At 45.9% G+C, this 15,851-nt stretch overlaps 1 protein-coding gene across 2 annotated transcripts; it reads left to right on the top strand.

The window, feature by feature from the left end:
• Positions 1–211: 211 nt before the first annotated feature.
• Positions 212–14,539, top strand: LOC104614971 (discoidin domain-containing receptor 2-like). 2 transcript variants are annotated; one of them, XM_010289907.1, is made up of 11 exons: positions 212–473; positions 1,505–1,597; positions 2,127–2,284; positions 2,517–2,712; positions 3,938–4,182; positions 6,778–6,899; positions 7,277–7,474; positions 10,248–10,482; positions 11,898–12,047; positions 12,912–12,949; positions 13,301–13,478. In XM_010289907.1, exons 1-11 carry the CDS (start codon positions 242–244, stop codon positions 13,347–13,349), a joined length of 1,716 nt encoding a protein of 571 aa, XP_010288209.1. In that variant the 5' UTR covers positions 212–241; the 3' UTR covers positions 13,350–13,478. The 2 variants fall into 2 exon arrangements, with proteins under 2 accessions (XP_010288209.1, XP_010288202.1); XM_010289900.1 differs by lacking the exon at positions 12,912–12,949 and having other exon boundaries at positions 13,301–14,539.
• The last annotated feature ends 1,312 nt before the right edge of the window (positions 14,540–15,851 follow it).

Below are 15,851 nucleotides of genomic sequence, written 5' to 3'. Positions count from 1 at the left end.
AGCCACATTAAAGAGCTATTTCGGAATCACTTTTTGCACAAATATTCTCATTGCACTCTACGAGTAGATGAAGCTATACTGGAACGAGCCATTCATTCTGGGTTAGGAGTGTTCATACAGGGAGGTGTTAGAAATAGAAAATCTTCATGAACAGGAAATCCCTGAACTTGATTTAGGTTTCATTAAATTTTCCTCCTGTCTGATTGATCTGTTCTCTTCTTCGTAGGTGCATTGTAACAACATGTTTTCCAAGGGGGTGAAAATCTTCCAGAAGGTGGAGTGTCTGTTCAAACCACGCTTGATTGCAGACTGGGAGTCTGAACCTGTTGGAGTGGCAACTGTCTTAGATGACAAAAACCCCAGCGCTAGGTTTGTGACTGTCCCCCTCAATCAGCGCGTAGGTAAAGCCATACTTTGCCGCTTCTACTTCGCTGATACCTGGATGATGATGAGTGAGATTTCCTTCCAGTCAGGTGAGTGTTCCTCCAGTCAAGCAAATCTGGCAAAGCACAGAGAGCAAAGAAATGGTGTGGAGGTGCAGGACATGTGGGGTTAACATGAGTGTAGGGCACTGTGGGGCTACACGATAGGAAGGAGGAGGTAGTAAAGCACTGAGAGGGTTGGAAGGGGTTGCAGGGGCAGAAAGGTCCAGTCTGTAGTGGATTCTTTTCAGGCTGATACTGATGCACATGTGCAGAAGCACAACTAGGGCAATCAAAAATTGTACTACAGAGCATTTCTTCTTTTTGAGACAGCTGCCTGCTGCTTATGGCGTTGCTTTTGACTTCTCTTTACCAAGTATTTTGCTATGAATAATTTAATATATCTTCAGATGATGGTCAAGTTAGCAGATTATGAAAAATACAAGGCTGACTTTTTTTTTTCTCAAGTCTTAACTGTGACACAGAAATCAGTGCCACAACGTGCTTTAAAAGGCTGTAGAAGGGAATGGACAAGAGTCTTGGAGAAAACCACCAGCGCTGACAGTGAAATGATCTGGCTGTAGCTTCCTACTTCAAGGTCCCTAATCTGCTATAGTGAGAGGATGTTCCTGGGGAAGGAGCACTCTGATTGCAGCTTGTTGTTTATCCTGCTGATAGCAGCCCCTCCTGGCTACCCTCTGTCACACATGGGACTAGGCAGACTCTTAGTCTAGCCTGGGATGGCAATTCTTATAATCATGCTAAACTGGGGGAGAAAATAAAACAAAAACCAAACCCCAAATCTCTAGCTCCATTCCCTGTGTCTGGCCAAGCGCAGGGAAGCAGCCTGCACACACTGGTGGTTTGCTATGGTCAGGATGTACATGGCTACTCAACACAGGCTCGTTCCTGCGGGTGTGCTGGGAAGTGCTGAGTAAGCAGGTATCTCTGCTAACGCTGGTTGTGACCTGCTGCATGGGTCTCAGCCCAGTCCTGCTTGGGAAGGCAGGAGTGGTGGCTGGGATTGCACTGACCACTGGCAGGAGGGTTGTTGGGCTGACACATTCCCTTCCCTTCCACAGACATGGAGAGCGTGAATCCTAATTTTGTTACGGTAGCCACAAGCACAACGGATCTCCTGGAAACAGAGTGCAATGTTACTGAGGGGACCTGGGGTAAGGACTTCTGTCACTTAGCCATGCCAAGGGCTCAAGTGTTGGGGGATTTCACAGTAATACCCTAGTTAATGTGGTCTCTCTCTCCATTTCTGGAGATCCAGGCATAGCCTGGTTATTGCCCTCAACGCACAGGGCTGCATCTTACAGTCCTCCGAGCCTCAGCTATTTCTTCTTCCTTCAGCTCGCTGAGGCTGCCTCAGAGCAAGTGGGCTGAAGGCGTATGTGCAACCAGTGAAACTCTGAAAACTGTTTGTTCTAACATGGATCCATTGCAGGAATCTGTTCCAATGCTAAGAACAGTCTTTGACTGCAGAAGTCCTCTGCGCAATTCTTACCTGCGAGCCTCCAAAATGAGAATTTCTGATAAGAGCAAAATGCGAACATGTGAATTAATGTTAATGCTCAGGAAGCTGCCTAAGATCTTTTCTGTTCCAGACCGTAGGAAGGGACATGTAGGGAGTTAGCCAGCACAGATAACTTGTGCTTTGTTAACTCCAGATTCTTCTTCATTCCTGTATGATTGCAGAAACCACATCTTCTGTAACCAGCACCTGGATAGGAGAGAAAGCAGATGACTCCAATACCTCCATCCTTGTGGGCTGCCTTGTGGCTATTATTCTTCTGCTCCTGATGATTATAATCATTATTCTTTGGAAGCAATATGTTCAAAAAAGGTTGGAAAAGGTAATACGATGGGGCTATTTTGCAGACCCAAGTTCAATACTAAGCATTAATCCTAATGAGCTCAGAATTATGTGGAAAGCACAGGGTTTCTCCAGCTCCACAGAGTAGCTAAAACTCTCCTCACAGCAGGGGAGGATGCCAAGATTTACTGGAAATTGCTGCAGTTGCAGCCAATACATTACTTAACAACTGAGCACATCACCTCAGCATTTTTTTTCCTTGTCTTTTGCAGGCCCCACGTCGAATCCTGGAGGAGGATGCCACAGTTCGCCTCTCCTTCTACAGCTACACCATTGCCAACAACCAGACCCAGATTCACCAGTCAAATCCCACCTATGAACGTGCTTTCCCGCTGGATTTGGAGTATCACCAGCCAGCTACACTGCTTCAAAAGCTTCCGGAGCTCTCCCAGAGTGCAGAGGATTCAGGTAATGTAATTATTAGTCTTTGGAAGTTATATATTTATGCTTTTATTATTCCTCTCAGATTTTAAAATGTGCCACATCTCAGTGTCTAAGTCATCTTCTTTGACTCCCATGGAATACAATACTAACTCAGGAACCTAAGCCAATATTCTGGAGCTCTGAAACTTTTTAGCGTCTAACTTTGGCAGATGGAGTACCAGCCTGACTAGAGAGTGGTGGCCTTTTATTGTTCTCTTTGAAGATGGTGTTAATACACTAGCCAGGCCATCTTTTAGGAACTGGTTTTGGCAATCGCACATTGTTTGTTTCATCAGCCCCTTGGCAGTGGAGTTGCTACCTGCAGCACTCCTGGGATGTCCAGACTGGCTGGTGGAGAAGACCTCTAGCACCTTTTCCTGCAGCAAGGACTCTCTGAAATTCCCTTAGAAAAAGAAGAGGGAAATGCAGGAGAAAATTGTCAGTGGTGCCCTGGCTTCCAGCCCCTGGGGAGCTTTTGGACGCATGCAGAAGCGAACATTTCCAACAATGTTTTGTGGTTGGTGATGGCAGTGCTGATTAGTGAATGGAAGGGCAATGCTGCATTCCTCAAGCACCATCAAGTTGCAAAGATCCAGCACTGTACTAAACAGGGAGACTGATTTGGATTCAGTCCGGATGTGAATTTGAAGCAGAACAGAAGTTCTGTGTAATAATGACCATACAGGGAGTTAATGATACAGTTACGCCATGATATTTATGTGAATAAGCTGTAAGAGGTAGTGTAGCATGTTAACAAGAGGACATGGGAAACGGAGAGCCCAGTCAGTTCTTGTTACAGAAGCGAATCCAGAGCAAGTTTGACGTTGCAAACAACAGCCCTGTGTCAGGTAAGGGGAACAGATCATGTTTAGGATGAATCTGAGACAGGAAATCACTTTAGACTCATGCCCCCATGTCTGGGCAAGAATTTTAGTGCTCATAACTGCATAGAGAGGCAGCTGTTTAACACAAAGTCACTGGCACCTCTCGGGTATTTTGGTGTCTGCAGAAGTGTGGTTTGCTCTAGTTTAATCCCTAATTAAAACAAGGGAGACTCTTCCATCTGTGTATACCTTGGTACAAGGTGGTAGGTGTGCAGCTAGGCTGAATTCTGAGAGGCCTTGCAGGATCAAGAGGAGTGGAAGCCAGGCCATACTGGTTTTAAGAGAGTGAATGTGTCTGACTCCACCTGTCTTTGGTTCCCCCTTAGTGTGCAGCGGGGACTATGCTGAGCCTGACCTGACCAAGTCCACTCCTCACCAAGGCTTTCAGAACAATGTTCCTCACTACGCTGAAACAGATATCGTCCACCTGCAAGGTGTGACCGGCAACAACATGTATGCAGTCCCAGCCCTCACTGTGGATTCACTTACCAAGAAGGACATCTCGGTGGGTGAATTCCCACGGCAGCAGCTACGACTGAAGGAGAAGCTGGGAGAAGGACAGTTTGGAGAGGTACAGCCATTCTCTTCCGTACTTCTTCCAACAGGAGGAAGGAGATCCATCCAAGGAGATGCCTGGCACAGTGAAACTTCTCAGCTGCCTCTCTAGCACTGCTTCATATTTGGGTCCTGAGAGACCTGGGTGCCAGTATTTTATTTAATACTGGTCTCTGCTGTTGAGGAAAGCTGATGATAGGCTTCAGAGCTCTGTTCTGCACCTGTGAGGTTACAGCTTGGTACCACATGAGTCTTTCTCAACAGATGAGCTTTGTGAACTTTTTTTGTTTGCTGTCTGCATCCCATTTATGACCCTATACAAAAGACCTGGGGATGTGAGTTCAGACTTCCACAGTCTTCCATGGACATCTCAAACATGTGATGTCTGTCACCCACCTTTAGGTATGTGAGTTTGAAAACTCTAGCAGTGACTCCAGCCAAGACAGATTGATCCTAGCTGTAAAAACTGCTTTCATGTTAACAGGTGGAGGTTCTGGTGGAGCTCTGCATGCTGACCCAAGCAAAGACAGGCATTTCCCAAGCTGTGTGGTGCCCTCACATATTCTCTAGCATTGCTGCTTGCTCAAGCCCCAGTTTGTGTTAGAAGCCTCAGGCAGCATGATACATGCATCTGTCATCTGCCAAGCTTTCTCTTTACTCCTTGAGCTCCTTTCAAGCTGTGAATGTTTCCACCTCACCTTTTCTTCTCTCCCTGCTTTATTTCCACACTACCCCTAGTTCCCTACTGAGCAGGTCTTCCCCTCTCCTGCTCCCATTCTTCCACTGTCCTTTTTTCTTTCCGGCTTTTGGTCACTCACAACCTTAAATACTACCTGTCTACTACACTTTGGCAAAGCACTGCCCTTTATTGATTGCGTCCTCCTCTGATGCACCCATCTTTATAGCTCCTCCCTTCTGACAGCACACCTTCCCTACCCCAGCCCTTTCCCCGTCTCACTCACTTCTTTCTAGATCACTCCGTGTATAGGGAAGGTGCTGACATCCTCAGCCTCTTCACCTGGCTGTCAGTGTAGCCTCTTCTGCTGTTGCCTGGATCCTGCCCTGTCTTGGGCTGTGCTCCAAAAGTGGAACAAGAGAGGGTTTTTTTCTCATTGTTTTGCTTCTGGTTTCTCCTTACCTCTTGTTCCTGCCCTCGTAACAACTGTCAAAGCTTTCTCCTCCTTTGTGTTGTCAAACAGCAGCAGCCAGAGTCTCCCATCTCCATTTTCTTTGGAAATTGATTCAGAGCCTGTTCCTTCCTTCACACAGGCTCTTCCCCTCACTTTTGCAAATGTGTTGCATCGCATTCTCCCGTCTTTCCTTCTCACCTCCTTAGTCTTTACCAAACTGGTCATTATCATATGCTCTGCTCCGCTGCACCAGCGTAGTGTGCACTTTTGCTTCTAGGAATATGGCTCATTGCTTTTTTCACCTCTCCACTCAGACTTCTTCCCTTTCAATCTTTTTTTCCTTGCGCCTAACCATCCATTCCCTGGATTCAGTAACACATTACCTGCATTTGTAATACATGTGCTTAGTACTGTGGCTCTCTTTTCTATTCCTAGTCTTGTGACTGTACTTTCACCACAGCAGATTTCATTCTCTGTGTAACTGCAGCAGCATCTTTGTACTCTCGTTTCTGTTCTGTGGGTTTTTCCCATTTTCTGTGCTGTTGTCTTTTTCTCCTCACCATACTTGTGACATAAGTTCTTGTTGCTTTCTTTTTAGAAAATCCATTAAGCTCCCATTATGTTCCCCTCACTGCTGCAAGTCTTTAATGGACAAATCCAGTCTGCTCCCCTCCTCCAGTCCTTTTTCCTGTCCTACACACTCGGGTCTGTCTCCTTTCCTCACCCCAGCATCTCTTGCTCACTTCTCCATTTGAATATGTGTTCTGGTGACTTCTTAAGCAAGTGTCTTGTCACCCCTTGTATACAACCCTGGCAGTAATTTTATGTGTGTCTGTCTTTATCTGAGGAAACATGGAATTCTGTATCAGGGCATTCGTCTCTGGGTATATTCAGAGGTGAAGTGTTCACATCATGGACATACACGCACGCATTTTTATATATTTTTTTTTTTTTCCCCTGGAATTAGGCGACTTTGTAATTCCTGGGTGCTCCTCAGTTAATTTTGGGCAGTGACTCAAGCCAGGCTGCAGGACAGTTCTGGACTTGTATGGCTGGTGTGATGGGCTGCCCATGCCAAACCTGCTGCAGCTATGCTGTTTGCATATGCAGAGTAAAACCGACAACTCCAGGAATAGTGGCCTTCCTGAGCATCTCCAGTACTTGCTGGGTGAATTGCATTGCCCCAGTAGTGTACTGCACCAGTCTGCACGCATGCAGTAAGTTCAGTGTGCTGGGGACACGTCAGGCTGCAATCCATGTGTGTTCCTCTGTCATGGGCTATGTAGTGTATGTACATGTTTTCTCCAGGTTCTTGGGCCAACCTGTGGGCTATTTCTGGTCAAAACAGTGTCACCTTCATTAGATCATTCACCTGGTCATTCTGCCAAGCGGTGACCAAACTGGTGACCCCAATGTGACATGTTCCTCTGGTTTTCTGCCTGTGCATGCTCTCATAGTTGCCTCTGCCTTCTGCCCCGCAGGTGCACCTTTGTGAAGCCGATGGCCTGCTGGAGTTCCTGGGAGTCTCGCCTACAGAATTCACTCACCAGCCGGTTCTTGTAGCGGTGAAAATGCTGAGATCAGATGTCAACAAAACAGCCAGGTAAGCGCATCCACGATGGCGACCATCTGAGAAGGAAAGTAAATACTCTCCAAGCAACAGTTTCACACAGGTTAACTCTGGTGACTTCTGTAAGAGAGTGTCACGTGTCTCTGATGTGTGTCCTGTGTGTTCATGTAAGGAACAGGACACAAGCAGGGAGCAGGAGACAGGAATAGATGTAATGTCAAACTGAAATGCTGTATTAATCCATTTTGGGGAAGGGGTCAATGTTGAACACACGCACAGAACCAGCTTTCAGACTTACTGTCTGCAGAAGTGTAAATGTCTCTGAACTGAGATTTTCTTACATGCTGCTTCTGCTTTCCTTAGACAAAAGAATAGTTTAGGATTCGAACCTGTGTTTTCTGTTTTACAAGAAATGATTTCCTGAAGGAGATCAAGATCATGTCACGGCTGAAGAACCCAAATATCATTCGGCTTCTGGGGGTGTGTGTGCGTGATGACCCACTGTGCATGATAACAGAGTACATGGAAAATGGAGACCTCAATCAATTCCTGTCACAGAGGGAGATCTACAGCAAATTTGCCGTTTCAAACAATATTCCCTGTGTCAGGTAAGAGGAGCTGCCCATCTTTGGGATGAATGAGCAATACAGAGCTACCGGTTTCATCTGCCCTGCCTTCCAGGCAGTGACCTTCCTCCAGCCCGGCCATCGCCTTGGCCCATACTGTGGACACGAGTTGTGCTTCTTTAGCAACTTGTTCTTTAGGCCTCTGGAGGTCTGTGTTCCCGTCAAGTGTCCCTGACTGTGGGCCGTTCTGGTCACAGTGACCATCTTGGATGTATTGTTTACTGATGTGACCATCTGTTTACGTTAGTGGGCTTGCATCAAATATTTCGTTAATATGGGAAGCATTCTTACATTACAGCAAGAATTTTGGGATGAAAATCAAGAATGTCTCTTAGGCTTTTAAGAAGGTTCACATGTTCTCTGGATGCCTAAAAAAATATTACATAAGGGGAGTTGAACGTGGAGCTTCGCTAAGGAAAGGTTTCATCAGCCAACAGGAGGAGAATATTTGGCAAAGAAAACCATTTTCTGTCAGCAGTGGCACTTACCTCCCTCCTCTATGGAAGCATTAAATTTAACATAAAAGCTTCTCTACTGTTGCAGAAATCCTTTCCTCAGAAGAGAGTTGTAATGTAGGACTAATGTATTCTGCTTGATAAATAAACCTGCACTGATCAGAAGTTGCTGCATTGCTTAGCCTTTGGCATGTACCTCCCCAAAGGATTAGATTTATTTACAGTTGGAGAAGGAGGCAGTTAGGCAGAGCCAGTTCTGTTGATGGGCTGGACAGGAAATGGCTGGGTCTTACCATGTCAAAACAACACTGGCGTTTCTGCCAGCAGCTGGCAGTGATCAGTAGTCCTGTCAGGGGGTGTTAAACTGGCATCTTGCAGTCATGACACACCAGGAACTGTAGGATGGGAGAGGATTTGCATCTGAGTAGAAACATACTCCAGCTCTCTCCAGTCTCCTGCCCTTTCTGCACAGCTGAAACAGCTTCCACCTTTTGACTTCTGGCTTTTTTTTCTGGTCAGAGCCTCAAACTGCCCTTTCTTCTTTATCACCTCCTCACCTTTCATCTGACTTCAGCACTGTCACTCACGTTCTTCCTTGGTTTCCATTACTTGGCTCTACCTCTAGTTTTTCTTTCTCTCCAGCTGATCCTTCAGCCTCTCCTTTTGACCCTTCAAGCCAGATGCAGCTTCATGTTAAAGGAAGCCGGTATGACTAGCTCAGATATGTCTTCTGTAGGAGTTGTTTACTGAGAGTGAAATTAATTCCCCTGCCAAAGAGTGCAGCTTGTCTCTGCCAGTGCCTGTGGGCATCTGACTGACAGGACAAGGTCTGACCATCTCACCCATCTCTCAAGCTCAGTATTTGGTGCACCAGATGTGGTGCCCAGCCCTTTCCTGCAGAGTGGTCATGCATTTTTAAGTCCTTACAGCTCTTTGGTATTTGAGGTGCATCTCCCTACTGTCTCCCTCACTACCTAGCAAATCATGAAGATGGGTCTGCTGAGAGGTGTCTCCCGTCCTGCCCTGCAGAGCTTGCTGAGCAGAGGGGCAGGGAGCTGCTGATGGGACCCTGCCAGCGTGCCGGTGGGACGGGAGATGAGGCTTCTTGAATGGGAAGAGCAACAGCCCCAGGCAGGGAGACAACTGGAGCTGAGCATGGGGAAGGGAGAAGGTTGGGTCTGGAGGCTGTGCCTGCCCCTGTGTGAAAAGCCAACAACCAGGTTAACAAGGTACAAGTGGGTGGCACAGTTCCTTCTCTGGGGGCACAACAGGTCCACTCAGATAAAGAGAAACATTTTGCTGACCATGGGACAGGGCTGAGTGTCACCTAGCTGAGTTGTGGTGTTCACCATGCTGAAAGGCTGGGAGGGAAGTGGTGCCCAGACCTTGCTGCCAGTGCTCTGCTGGGGCGAGGGCTGCCTCTGAATCTCGGTGGTGATAGCTTAGCTATCGATTGGAGCAGGTAGATTGGATCTCTTATCATTAGATGTGTTCTGTTATTGTAATTTAGATAACATGGTAGTGCTTTTCTCATTGCCACCACAACACAAAGAGGAGGAGACTAAGACTTGCTTTATCAGAGAAATATTAACTGTGAACAGTTTATTAAGTTTGTTGTGACAAATGCTTGATTGTGTGAAGCATTTGAGTATGCACAGTGGGAAACAAGCCAAGCATCACAGGATAATAATGTGTGAAGAATGCTGGAAGTCAGATGGTCCAAACTTTGTGTGTCAAGCAACTTTAATATTATCTTTGTTTTGCTGATGGGGGAATTAAAATTCTATTAGATGGAAAATACATCTGTTTATATTGTTAGTAATATTAAACATTTTTTTTTTAAAGTAAGCTTTCTTTAATGTTAAGTGACATGCTTATATTAGTGAAAGCATGCAATAGTGGCAGTGTTGAAACACTGAGCTAAGCCGTTTCTTAGATACACGATTCTGAGATTGCTCAACTTAGCGTTTCATGTCTCTCTGCAGAAAGTTGGTGCTTTGCATAAACTCTTTGAAAATCTTGAGATTAATGCTTGATACTAAAAAAATTTAAGGGATGTCAAATTCTAAGGGCCCTGAATTTCAGGGACAGCTTGTCTGTTCTTGCTTAGTCAGCTGAGGAATTTGGCTTAGCCTGGCAGGTGGGGGTGTTAGTGCCCTGAGACTAGACAGTTTAGTTTCACTGTTATGGCAAAAAAATAAAATGACAGGTCACTATTACATCAAATGCAAGGAAGAGTTGAGTGTGGGGAGCTCTATTGATTTTTTTTTTTTTCTTCATTTTGTTTTCTTTTAATGCAGCTACTCTAACCTGCTGTACATGGCCACCCAGATTGCCTCTGGAATGAAGTATTTAGCATCTCTGAATTTTGTGCACAGAGATCTGGCAACTCGCAACTGCCTGGTGGGAAACAACTATACCATCAAGATTGCGGACTTTGGCATGAGCAGGAATCTGTACAGTGGGGATTACTACCGTATCCAGGGAAGAGCTGTACTGCCCATACGTTGGATGGCTTGGGAAAGCATCCTCCTGGTAGGGACTGCACAAAGCCATTCTCTCTCCCTTCCTCTGATTTTTCACTGTGACCCTGAAATAGTAACACGTGTGTAATGGTCCTTATAGCATCAAAATGTATGCTACAGGTGTCCCCCGGTGAGATGTCCATTAGGTTGCGTTGGACATAACTCACATTCTGGAAAGCGAGCGTGTCCTTGCAAATGTGGCACGGATCATCTGGGGCATAATTTCTGTTCTGCGCCTGGCATTCAGGGTCTCTGCTGGAATCATAAGGAAATTGCCTTTCTGTACTTATTTCCCCAGCTGTGAAGCTTGAGAGGGACGGGGACAGAACTTCATGAGTTTCAGTGCCAAGTCTGGTTTTGAGGTTGGGGTTTTGTTTCGTGCTTAAGGGTCCTGCTGTCTCCCCTTAGGAGAGTGTTCAACACCCCAAACACATGCAGTCTGGAGGAAGTTCCTTAATATTCAGCCCCATTTCTTTCTCAGACTAGTCATTGGGATCACCTGGTTATGCTTTCTTACAACATCCCTTCTGAGCACCCAGAAAAATTGTAACTACCTCTCCTATAAAGGCTGATGGGCCTACGCTTTTCTATATTCACCTATTTTTCATGGTTACAGCTGCATTTAAACCGTAAGTCACTCCCATCTTCCTTGTGTGAACATCTTCCAAACATTGACAGACTGCTAGCATTGCCAGATAAGCCTGGGCAGTCTGGATCTTGGATGTTTTCTGCCCAAACAGGCCCTCCAGCCTCTGATTGTTGTCTGTTATTTTCTGAGCAATCTTTAGCTTCCTTTTACTTCTTCAGAAACACATTGTTCCAAACACGGCCAGTTTGGGCACATTTTTCGAAGACAAAAAACAGGGACAGCGAGCAGACTGTCACCGACTTCTTACATGTGCAAAGATCAAAATTATCTTAGCCTTTCTCTAAGAGTCTGGAGTCTGCTTCGGCTCTGCTTTCACCCCGAGGGCTTTGCTTCCTGTTCAAAGGCTTCTCTGTGCTGTACTGCTGTGTTTCGGATGGAGGTAGGCAGCAGCTATCCACCCCCTGCCACAGTCCGTTTTCCTACTGCTGCAGTCAAGTACAGACTTTCTCAGGAGGGACAGTAGCCTCTGGCTTTCTCTGAGACTTGCTCCCTGTTGCAAGAAGGTTTGCCCCAGTGAAAGCTGCCCCTTCTTAGAGCTTTCCCGTGGGTCCCACAGACATGCTGCTCCTGCCCCGCAAAGCAGCAATGTCGTATCTCGGTCCCATTGTGCATTGCTGAGAGCAGGTCACCTGCTCTGCTGTCTCTTTTTGAGAGCATTTTCTCAGGTTTGAATTCTGCATCCTCATGTTCAGCTGCAGAGGGTGTAGACTGAAATGTTTTTTTCCTGAATGTGCGCTGTGAGCAACCTGGACTTACGACATCCTTTCTGTTCACAGGGTAAGTTCACTACAGCCAGTGATGTCTGGGCATTTGGGGTCACTCTGTGGGAGATGTTCATACTGTGTAAAGAGCAACCGTACAGCCTCCTCTCAGATGAGCAAGTCATTGAGAACACAGGAGAATTCTTCCGGAGCCAGGGCAGGCAGGTAAGAAGGCAAGCATGACCTCTCCTTCCTTCACTTGACCTGGTCACATCCAAGTGGCTCTCCACAGAGCCTTTCTGCTGCCCTTATGTCATCTGCAGAAGTCTTTGCTGCTGTTACTCCTCTTTTCAAGCCTGCCCCACCTCTCTTACCCTTCCTCCAGACTCATCGCACTGGCTTTCCTGTCTTGGAGTCCCACTGGAAGAATCTCTTGGCCCTGTCCAGTGCTTCTTCCTTATAAGCCACTTATATTTCAATCTGCCCTTGCTGCACTGTCCTCCTTAGCTTTTCTGGGCTCTGCTACACAATCCTTCTGCTCTTTTTCTTTGTCAGATCTCTCTCCCACTAGTGTTTTCTCAGAAATACAAGGAAGCACTTCCTGAGGTGGGGAAGGAGGAGTTTTTAGGGCTCAGGTGTTAGATACTGCCTGTAATATCTCCATATGTGCTGAGAAGCCTTTGGCCATCTCTAGTTGCTGAAGGGATTTTCTGTGTGATTCTGTCCTCTCTTACTAACTCCCAGGCAGGACTGTGCACCCCACTGCCACTTCCTTCAGTGGATACCAGTGATGATGCTAAATAGAGCAGGACAGTCCAGCCCCTCAGTACTGAGGATCACTGTACCCAAAAAAGTGTAGTGCCAGTTGTTTGCTGTTCTCCCAAAATTCAGCTTTAGCATCAAACAAGTTAAGGGGAATAAAATAATGGGAGGTTTTATTCACCGTCTCCTGAATACTAATGACTTAGTGATGAGCCTAAAAGATGCTTATTGAAATGAGAGGGGGGAAGGAAAAAAAAACCCCACAACTCTGCCAAGATGTGCTTTAGATAAGCTCTAAAAGGTGTTTTTTCTGTCTCTGCTAACAAGCTGTCACGATGCTTAGAAAGCCTCATGGGTTGTCTACGGTGAGTGAAAGTATTTGGATTTTGTTGTGGTAAATTTGGTTTTGGTTTGTGTTTTGCTGTCACTTGGAAGACTGATCTCTGAAGCATTCATATTTCCTGGGGGACAAAGGACTGTTTTGTGACCAGCTCATCAAACAATTTGGCAAAGCATCTGCAGTGCCATTTCAAATAGAGCATCAAAGCTCCATCCAGACTTCACTGCCAGATTCACGCTTGATGGATTTCAAACATTGCATGATGGCCATGTCTTGTAAACCTAGAATGAAACTGTCCTTTTGGTTGTAATTTAGTAGAAGTTCAATCCTTTTTATGAGTAGCCCACTGAAATAGCTGTATTTTTCTTCCTTTCAGATCTATCTCTCCCAGACTCCTCTGTGTCCTAACCCTGTGTTTGACCTGATGCTGAAATGTTGGAGCAGGGATATAAAAGATCGTCCCACTTTTGACATGATTCACCATTTCCTGCTAGAACAAATGGAATCAAACATTTGACTCGAAAAAAGAGACAAACTGTTGAGAACAGAGTGACTTTGGTGTCTCTTTGCCTGCACCTCAAGGGAAGATGGTCAGGCCACCTTGCTGTCCTCCCTTGACTGTTCCATATTTAAGTTGAGATGTCCATGGCAGCTGCTCATTCTATTGGCCATGGTCTGACACACAGGACCAGAGGATCTCATTTGGTTGAAAAATCATCTCCTCTTCTGAATAATTTCCTGGGAATACTGTGAGAGGGGTTTTTTTAGATACCCGTACACCTTTGGGCAAAACAAATGAGTAAAACTTTACAAGGGACTTGGAGCTCTCTCCTGGGTGGAGAAGAAAGCTACCAGTCAGTGAGAGCGCTACCACTCAAGAACAGATTTCTGGAAGTAAAGACTTCAGTCTTCCAGAAGTATTCCATTAAATCAAATGGAAGTCTTGTGCACATTAGCAAGTGTTTCTGTACGCTCTTGCTACAGACAATATGTATAGTGAGTGACTAGAAATGTGTAGAACTAGGGAATGGTTTAACGGACTTGAGAACTGACGGAGCTGGATTTAGCAACCCCTTGGAAGTAATGCTACCAGGGTCTACGGAGGATGCTGATACAAGAGTCCAAGATCATGTTCTTTTTCCTGTGGTTGTTAAGCACTGCTTTTGTTATATATGTGCGTTTCCCCACACTGGATTTTTTTCTAGAAAAAAAAAAAATTTGAAAATGAATGTTAAAGGTCATAGGAAGGTCACTGCGGTAGAAGATCTTCTTTTGACCCACAAATTAAGGCTAGGGTAGGGAGTTTGTATTGAAAAGTAGCTGATACTGTACTACTGTCACTATGTAGATTTATTAACCTAATGAACTTGTAGCCACAATGGACTGATGTGCAATTAATCCTGTATAAGTACCCATTAATATGAGATCTCTAAGTCAATGCTGTTACATGTGCAGAGGGAACTTAGATTTGGTGAAACCGAATGGCTGAGAGCAGAACCCTCTATGTCACTTGTTGTAACTCACGCGAGAGGAAGAGGAGCGGAGCACGGGTCGTCCCCCGGCACACGCCTGCGTGCACGCACTCAGATACGTATGTCTAGCATCAGTGGTTCCTCTTCAGGTCTGCAGCAGGGTCAGTGCTACCAGCCAGGCAGATGCACCTCGGCCCAGGCTCCTTTATTGCCGTGATCAAATCTGGTGTCGGGAGATGGGACTGACATATCCCCTTAGTCTGGGTTTGCGTCTTGTTTTGGATGCTCCCCACATAATGCAAGACAATTTACTCATTGAACTTGGGGTTGTTTCTTGTTTGTTGTGTCACAAACGACTCATTCTCTGGAGCGTTTTAAAGGGCTCTGAAATCCATTTGGAGTGAGTTAGAAAATTCAGCTCGTTTCCACAATAAATCCATTGTGGATTTACCAGGTGCCTGGGGAATACTCTGCTATTCCCTCTCTAATCGTTTAGCAAGATACTTAGGACCAAACCAAACATTTCATAAGCTGGGAGAAGATGAAAGCTCAGCACTTGGCTTTTTTTAAACAGCATCTAGCATAGCATATATTTCCAGTAAAGATTATAAAGATAATTTTTATCTTAGCCACAACATAGTATGAATGGCTGTGCTATGAGCTCTGTAAGAGGGCACTGCTGATAGAGGGAATGTCAAAACAGTTAAAATATGAGGATAATTGTTAAGGTTGAAAGAAGAAAACCTGCTTCTGGATTGGCAGACGCCAGGACGGAACGTGGCATGGCTGGCTGCAGCCCAGGCAGAACAAACACCGTCGTGAGTTTCCCAGTTGCAGCTCACTTGATAGGACCGTGCCCAGGTTGTCCTGCTGCAGACCTGGCGTGGGGTTCCCCTGGCTGCGTGTAGGTGTCCCCATCCGAGCTGGTCCTCTGAGCCCCCGTTACGTGCTAAGGAGCCAGAGGGTCCAAGTCATCTCATCTCCCTACAAGGGCTACACGGGCTCAGGTGACTCTCACTCTCAAATAGTTTGGTTTTTTTCTCCTTTGACTAGAGGGGCCCAGGGTGAGCTGCCATTACACGTGTGCACTGTCTGTCTGAAGCTGGGCGATGGGAGTCAAAGCCAGCATGGTCCCTGCTGCAGCCTGTCGGGCACTGGTGGCTGGCAAACTGCACATCGATGGTATTTCTGGCGTATCTCTATCCTGTCCCAGAAAACGTACCCAAGTAATACACAGCCATGTGCGTGATCTCCTGTACTTCGGAGTTTAGAGATAGCAGAGCGCTGTAACGTCACCTGGATGGGCTTTGTACTTCTGTTATGTCAGGATGTGCTGTTCCTCCATTGACATGTTGACATACGAAGTTTCTCTCATATCAATAAATTCTAATGATAACCTTGACAAAAGTGAATTTCTGCTATTTTACCCAGGTGTCTGCGCTGAGGACTGATATT

This window comes from Phaethon lepturus, unplaced genomic scaffold (genome assembly GCF_000687285.1).
Source record: "Phaethon lepturus isolate BGI_N335 unplaced genomic scaffold, ASM68728v1 scaffold39430, whole genome shotgun sequence".
In the NCBI taxonomy this organism is placed as follows: Eukaryota; Metazoa; Chordata; class Aves; order Phaethontiformes; family Phaethontidae; genus Phaethon; species Phaethon lepturus.
Note: the sequence above shows the minus strand (reverse complement) of the source record. Positions and strands in the feature narration are given on the sequence as shown.

Coding starts and splice junctions, on each gene's coding strand:
- LOC104614971 (XM_010289900.1), top strand. CDS start 242: ATGTTTTCCAAGGGGGTGAAAATCTTCCAGAAGGTGGAGTGTCTGTTC. Junction 1,598..2,126: donor TGTTACTGAGGGGACCTGGG/GTAAGGACTTCT, acceptor GTATGATTGCAG/AAACCACATCTTCTGTAACC. Junction 7,475..10,247: donor AACAATATTCCCTGTGTCAG/GTAAGAGGAGCT, acceptor CTTTTAATGCAG/CTACTCTAACCTGCTGTACA.